This window comes from Austrofundulus limnaeus, unplaced genomic scaffold, assembly GCF_001266775.1.
Source record: "Austrofundulus limnaeus strain Quisiro unplaced genomic scaffold, Austrofundulus_limnaeus-1.0 Scaffold142, whole genome shotgun sequence".
NCBI classification, from domain to species: Eukaryota; Metazoa; Chordata; class Actinopteri; order Cyprinodontiformes; family Rivulidae; genus Austrofundulus; species Austrofundulus limnaeus.
The window spans coordinates 318,757-326,666 of record NW_013952544.1 but is presented as its reverse complement, the minus strand read 5'-3'; the positions used below and the strand labels follow the sequence as shown (position 1 = coordinate 326,666).

The 7,910-nt window shown below is 36.2% G+C and overlaps 1 protein-coding gene across 2 annotated transcripts in view; it reads left to right on the top strand.

Moving 5' to 3' along the window:
- The window catches only part of klhdc8b (kelch domain containing 8B), a 149,677-nt gene that overhangs the window by 134,245 nt on the left and 7,522 nt on the right, over window positions 1-7,910 (top strand). For both annotated transcript variants that reach the window (XM_014016273.1, XM_014016274.1), the window contains one exon: window positions 4,791-4,892. In XM_014016273.1, the coding sequence (XP_013871727.1) occupies window positions 4,791-4,892 (102 nt within the window). The remainder of the gene's footprint in view (window positions 1-4,790; window positions 4,893-7,910) is intronic.

The following is a 7,910-nucleotide window of genomic DNA, read 5'->3' as shown; positions in this document are numbered from 1 at the left end:
GTGTGTGTGTGTGTGTGTGTGTGTGTGTGTGTGTGTGTGTGTGTGTGTGTGTAAGCAGCTGCTGCAGCCAGTTGGTCCAAAAATTTCAGCCAAAGTAAATCACTGCCTCGTTTCTCTCCACAAAACTTTGTCATCGGCGCGAATAACAGAATTAATAATTTGTGCTGACAAATGGCAGCAGTTCCTCCTCGAAGTGACTCATCTTTTTTTCTCTTGTAGATTAAAATGGCAGAGAAAAATGMTTTTTTTTCTTCTTTTTTTTCCATGGGAGAATGGTCTGGGTCGCTCTYCCAGACAAGCTTTGTGAGACACAAAGAGATCACCTCGGCTCAAAACACAAAGCGTTTCTCTGTCACATAGATTGACTTTTTTATTTATATAAAGGTGGAAAACTCGTTTGTCATTTTTTTACATGTTTAGCATAGTTATAGAATTCAACAAAATGCTTCAAACCCAAAGAGTTTGTTCATATTTAGCTGAGAGGAATAAATCTGTTCACACCAATCAGAATTCATTATAAGGCACATTTTCATTATCTTAAAAAATAAATTGCAGAAATATAGACAGAGTTTACAGGAAGAGCTGAATCAAAATAAATCATCTGATTAGTCTGAAGTCTGTTAGCAAAGAGAMAAATTAAATAAATTGACTTTACTAGAATCACATTCAGCTAATTATCTGTTTAATTAACTGAGCTAAAGCCACTCTGTTGTATTTTAATGTTGACAAGTGTTGACAGCTCCATAGATGTTCATCCAGTAATGGTTTCTGAATTTTATTAATATATGTCTGATGTTTCATGAACAGTTTTGCAAAGATCGTGTGCAACGTGTGGTGATTGTTAACTCTCAGCTGTGCGTTACTGGCTTAATGTTTAGGAAATTGGCTGAAATATACTTTAGCCATTTTTGTGTTTGCCGAGTTGGCAGCCAAGTTGCTCGGTTTGTAGATTTAATAATAACTTTCGGAGTTTTATTATGAATAAAAACAGAAAATATGTGACCCATCACATCGAAATGAGAATTAAGTCAAATTTGGTCAAAATGACCTAATTACATTTTCAGATTCCTGCTTTAAAAGCTACAGTTTGATACCTGGATCATRCTGATATCAGCAGATCCAGAGACATGACTTAATTTGTCTTGTTGGTTACAATGATACATAAATATTTGGTCTGAATCCCAATTTTATGTCATTTTAATGAGGATTGTTTTAGAAGTCATTATAAAGAGGAAACAAAATAGTAAAGCGGGAAAGAAACAAAAACTTTGCTAACTAAAGATTTTAAGATGTTTTTGCTTAAAATCAGTTTTTTTGTTGCTACTGCTCAAAAAACATGCTTCGATTTTTTTAATCATATTTCAGACAGTTCATTCAGATGATCCATAAGGATTTATTTAAGTTTTGACAAAATGCAATTTTTTGCAAATGTTTTAATCAAAACACTTTATCTGCCTGTTTCCCCACATCCCACTTTTAGACTTGATCCTTGTGTCGATAAGATGGGTCATTTTGTATAGCTTTAAAATAGATAATTTACTTATGTTTTAAGGTGTTTGGGTTAAGGTTTTTATCTCACACTTAAAATTCAAAACAAATTTTTAATAAGCGGAAGAAAATTGAGCTTAAATTTTGGGTGCAGCCGTCYATATGTGGCTTTGTCGACTAATTTACAAAGCGCAGAGAAAAGAGAACAGCACGAGTTACAAGCTACGTGCTTGTTTCAAAGCTCAGCTCCCATCTTCTGTCTCCACATAGATTTTTCCGGTATTTGCATGCTATCTGGCTTCTCCATTTTCCACAGCTGAATAGCAGATTTGTTGCAGGCAGCATATCTATTAGAGAGCTGCTGCCCCCCCCCTCCCTCCCACCCCAGCTCTGACACAAAGATTAACATTTAGCTGCACTGCAACTCTGTCACTTCTCTACAGCCAGCTCCAAAACACGTTTGTGCATCTTGAGGAAAAAAACAACAACAACAAATCTCTCTCAAGACTTTTCACAGTTTAGGAAATCACTTTGTTTGATTTTAGCGAGTTTCTGAGGGTGAAGGACCTCATTTAAAAACGTGTTAATTCTTTCATTTCAGGATTGCTTTTCTCCTCTTTTTTGTTAAAACCCAATAGCAGGAATGTGGATGAATGGGATTTTCCAACAATAGGATGCCTTCTGTTAATTCTCCTGGGTGATGATGCATGGAGAGAAATATGAGCAGTTCAGAAGCTGGTGGGGAAAAAAAGTTAGAGGAAAAACTGTTTTTATTTTTGTAAATTTACCAGTGTCTTTCAGTGTCGTTACAACCACTGTTCTATGGTAACTGTGTTACTGGTCACTACTTTTCAGCAAAAGTAAAAAAAAAGAAAAAAAAAAGGCTTTGACTACGTAAAATGGTTAATGGTTTGAACTTATATAGCGCCTTATCAAGCCCACTTGGACCCCGAGGCACTTTACACTTCAGACATTCACCCATGCACACACACATTCACACACATTCACACACATTCACACACAGACTTCATTTCAAATTTGATTTCATCCCGTTTTTTCTTTCACGCGTCCGTACAGTTTTATGATGCTTCTCCAGTAGCAGGAGCAGTGTTCTCCCCTTTACATTTATCTGAGGTGACCTTTGTCCCTCGAACACATCCACAAGAGGCTTTTCAGCTCAGCCTGCACAGTTTGCTGTTGAAAGGCATGAAGATGATTTTTGAGAAAATGTTTTATTTCCTTCACACCTTCCAAGTGACCTTGAAATAAAAATAATAAGTTCTTGAATGTGGATAAATAAAAAAACATGGATGTCCCATGACGAGCTCACTGACGGTAAATAAAAAGGCTTCACTTAAAAATAAAACCCGGTGACGTCTTTTTCCGGTACTTTGAGGCAGTTRGAGCCAAGGTCGTACTCTGCTGATGTAATTATCTGCTCATTGTCTGCGGCTGGCTCCTTGGTTTGGGCAGTTGTGCTGATAAAATATTACTCTGTGTTTTTGTTGGGCCGACGCATCAGCAGAGTCTGATTTTTTGGGGTAAATTCAAATCTGACACATATTGACATAAAAAGGTGGAACTGTTACAAATACCACATACAGTATGTTATAAATTAAATGCCATTTTARAATAAAGTACAGTTGTTGGCTTGTTTTCTTTTACCAGAAGGGTTGAAAATCATACTTAAACACTCATCTGACATTTATAATCTATTTTTAATTGGCTTTTTTTTTTTTCAGTTTTAAGAGGGGCTGTCTTGTATTTTCTTGTATTGGGTAAATGATGACATCAACTTGGTCCTCGGTGCGAGGCTGCTAGCGAGCTATGTCCACTCTGAAGGTTAATATTGGACAATATCTGATGATCGACTCTTTTAAATGAAACCAGAGAGCGTTGACAGAGAGGAGAAGGTAGAAATGACTCAGCCTGGAACTGAAAATATGGATGGAGGACAACAGAGCTGCTTCATGGAAGAAGAACCTCATCTTAGCCTGTTAGCCTTCACACCAGCCCTGACACTATATTGCCTTATATAGCTAAAGCTAAACTAAGGTCCTCCATCCATATTTTCAGTTGCAGACTGAGTCACGTTTGCGTTCTCCTCTCTGTCATGTGGATGGAGGACCTCAGTGACGAGAGGAGAATGTGTAGCGCTGAGCTAATACGTGTATATGGTGATAGCGTCGGGGCTAACGCTAAAGCTAACAGGCTAAACTGAGGTTCTTCTTCCATGAAGCAGCTCTGTTGTCCTCCATCCATATTTTCAGTTCCAGGCTGAGTCATTTCTACCTTCTCCTCTCTGTCAACGCTCTCTGGTTTCATTTAAAAGAGTCGATCATCAGATATTGTCCAAGATTAACCTTCAGGGTGGATATAGCTCGCTCAGCCGATGACCTAGTTGATGTCATCATTTACCCAGAATGCTTTGCGTGTAAATAAAATGGCCCCGTCCGTGTAATATATTTTAAAACTTTTAGTTTAAAAATGATAAAAACTGAACATCCTACAYTATTTTACAGTCTTTATTTTACAGTTAAAGTATGTGTTTATCATATAAAGTCTAATGTTACAACTAATCGGGGATCCCTTTAATAACATTTCTTCATGTGGTTTATRACATTTGTGTACACCTGCAGCTCCTTCTTACCGGGTCTTTTAGAACAGAGACTAAGTGCCGTTAGAATGGGATGTGTCACCTCCTGTCATGGTACCAAATATAGAAATTTAATCTGTTTGGGGTTTTATGGAAAAGGAGCAGAGGGCTGTGGAGCTCCTGGGGCAGGTCTTCTTCTTCATATTGTATATTTCCTTCATTTTTTTCCTTCTATATTTTCCTCATGGTTTCAGCTGTCTGCCTTTGTTTAAATTTTTATTAGATAGGATTGTCAAACAAAGTAATACTTTTACTTAATCTTTTTTTAGAAGTTTTGACATTCTGTCAAATACTTAATAAAAGAACACCCTTAAGGCCTCTATGCTGAGTAAATTACCAAACTGTATTTTATTGCAGCTTACTATAGAGAGTGTTCACTGCATTAACAATGAAAACATATTGAAACTGTTCATTCTTCTGTGATGCTTGTAATAATTCTGACTTGCTGGATTTGTTTCAACTTTTATTCTTTAGAGTCAAATAGTTTTATTTTGAAAAAAAAACATTTGTAAACTCATTTAATGTGAAAAAATTTCTGGTTTTAAAAAAAAGCTTCATGCTTGAACTAAATATTCTTTATATGGTATATTTGCTTGCAGAACTGTAGACAGTGCATGCTGATTGCCTTCCTCCTGATCTTTGGCAGGTATTTGGATCAAACCCACTCGAACGTCCAGGATGAGAGAGAAACGGGCCGACTTTGTAGCTGGATGCCTGGGAGGACGGGTCATCGTAGCCGGGGGTTTAGGTGAGCATCTTTTTTTTCTGTTCTAAACTTTATTTCCTGTTTGCCCTCTGAGCCCAGAAGGAGATGCAGAAGGAGATTCAAGGACTGAGTGTTGTACGACAGGATGTTGGTAAAAATAAAATCTGTTTTCTGACTGTTTTCTGTGAGACTGTTTGCTTCTAAATTTTCCAAACCGAAATGAAACATCTCTTTCTGCACAGTTGTTTTGTTATCCAACAGAAACTTCTGCCAGTTTTATTTGAACACAGCCCCACAAGGCTTTTATCAGCAATTAAATAAAAAATCTTAACAAATCTTTACCCAAAAACATCATAGGAGGTATGAAGGTGCCCAGAATGTGTGGTCCCTTTGCACCATTTAATTATGTGTATCATAAGTTGCACTTCTCGGTTTAATAATTTTACTCAGTTAGATTTAATTTGAACTCATTATATTCAATAAGTAGGTGTCCCGCTGGGATTATTATTAAGTGTGTTCATTTTCATGAGAGACAAACACTTCAGAAAAGTTAATAAATCTATTACAGAGAAGTTGAACAGAAGAATTCACAGCTGTGTGTCCCAAGTGTCCCCCTCAAGGGGCGGAGACAAGAGACAAAAAGACTGTATTTTAGAGCTGCCATAGTTTAGTTCATTCATCTGATTGGTTAATCCACAAGGGGGAAGTCCTCTGACTCCTCATAAATCTCTCTGATTGGTTCTGATGCTTCAACAACATACATCAAATATTCCATCAGCCTGCTTTCCTTCTTCTGGAAATTAGAAACCCAGGTTTTGGTCACATGACTCCTTTTAGTTGAACTAAAATGATTAATTATATTCACTAAGTTAGAGCTTTATATAGTATATAAATACATTTATTTAACTTCCTGAGGTTTAGTCATTTTGTAAACACATTTATAAAAACATTTCATCCTTCATGAGACTGAAGGAAATTTATTCTGTTGTTAACACATCACACATACTGTTTTATAGGAGAACCAGGGTGTATTCTGATAACCTATTTTGCAAAATYATCAAATTTTTATTAGATTTAGTGATGTACAGTCTGTTTTGAGTGGTCATTTTAAGCAGGGTGTACTCCGGTGATACGTTTAGTAAAACACGCCTTCAATTCTTTCACAACACATAATTATTTCTCATCAGAACTCAGGATTGGTGTCTAAGGTCACATGTTAGAGAGAACCTCCAATCGGCGTGACAGCTTACTCCCAGGAAGTGGCCAGAACCAAAAGGAAGTGTAGATAAGCAGCTGAAATTGCCTGGGTAAAAGGCTGAGGCTGGGTATTTGTATGGCATTGGTTCATACATTTAACATTCAAGTCTTAATTCTGTATTTGTATATTTGAAGACAATTAAAAATATTAAATTTAAAGCTGGTTTAATATAAAAATATATGATTAAAATTACCAATATAAAAGCCATCTGAGGTTTGTTATTTATTTCCAAATAAACATGGTGAAATTTTTTGCTTTGAGTTGGAGCAATTTTGTGTTATGTTGTAGAAGAGCTGGAGCTGGTTTTGGCCTCAGAACTGATCTGAAGACAGAGCAGGTGTTAGGATTAGGTGAACTAACCAGTTAAAATATTCAATTKATCTTTAAATTTTGCTGATTTCAATCAATATGAAATATGAGAACTTTTTAATATCAGTCAGATGATCAGAACTATTTTGCTGATTTGTGTAAATAGTATTTTGCAGCATTAAAAAGCCAATAGTGTTTAAAAATCCCTCTAACACTGATTAACAGAAGCAATCATGAAACTACTTTACAACAGTGTTCAGAAATCAAATGCATTTATATATCAAACATAATATGCTAATAAATACCAGCTTTCATTTATATATGAATGATTTCACACATGTGATGTAAAGCCAACTTTTATTATTTTTGCCTCAACTGAAGCTAAGAAATTAAAAATTACATTAAAAATCAATAACATTTTTTGATGGAATGATTATAGTTGCTTAGAAAGCTCTGAGATAATATGAGCAGCTGTAACTCCTGTGTGAAATTGGTGCAAATAAGTCCCATAATCATTTTACAGCCATAAAAAGAGGCTAAAAACACAACAAGCAGGACTTTATCATGTTTTTCTCTTTTCTCACTCAAAAAGAAGCTTTCAACWGAACGATACGAGAGCAGAATTATCTACTGCTTCTTTTTCCTGTGGATCTTTGTGTTCTGATCATGTTGATGCTCTGCATCGGCGGCTCACATCAGTCAGCCTGTGTTGATACAGTGACAGTGATTGACAGCTCATAACACAGATACAAGTTTTCATGAATCCCATCCTGACAAGAGATGAACTGTGGTACAGATGGTCACATGATGGTGATTTARAATTAATTACACTGGATTTCAAAAGATTTTGCAATTTTGTGATGTTTGCATCTGAAAAATATACTTTATTCAACTGTATTTTAGCAAAAAATGATGGCAATGTTGTTTAAGTTTTACCTCAAAGTATTGAGTCACCCATTCTTTCTATAAAATATTAAAACTAAAGGTCATTTGTGCTGTTTCTGRGTTGGAGCAAAACAACATTTATTGGACGTGAAGGTTATTTATTTTGTGTTGGTACGCAAGTCAACAAGAAGAACGGAAGAGGATAGAAATAAGCCCCACAATGCAAAAGTAGCTGAAATGAGGATAAATGTCAGAATAAAATAATGCTATTTTCATGAGAAGCACAGGAAGAATAAAATCAAAAAATAGGTCAGAAAAATCGAGAAATGGAGAGCTAATAAAGAGGACCAGACCACGAAGAAGAGTAGCTGAATTAGGCTGGATGGGGTTCAGATTTCAAAAGAAACAAATAAAAAAAAAGTAAAATGATAAACAAGAGTGGCTACTGAGAATATCAGTCAAGAAGAAGAATGGAGGTCAAAAGGAGGAGGAGCTGCTGGTGAATTGATGTGACGTCGGAGCTGAGAATCAAAGCAGCGACAGGAAGCCTTTGAGCATCCCAGTGGCAAGGTGTGTGTGTGTGTGTGTGTGTGTGTGTGTGTGTGTGT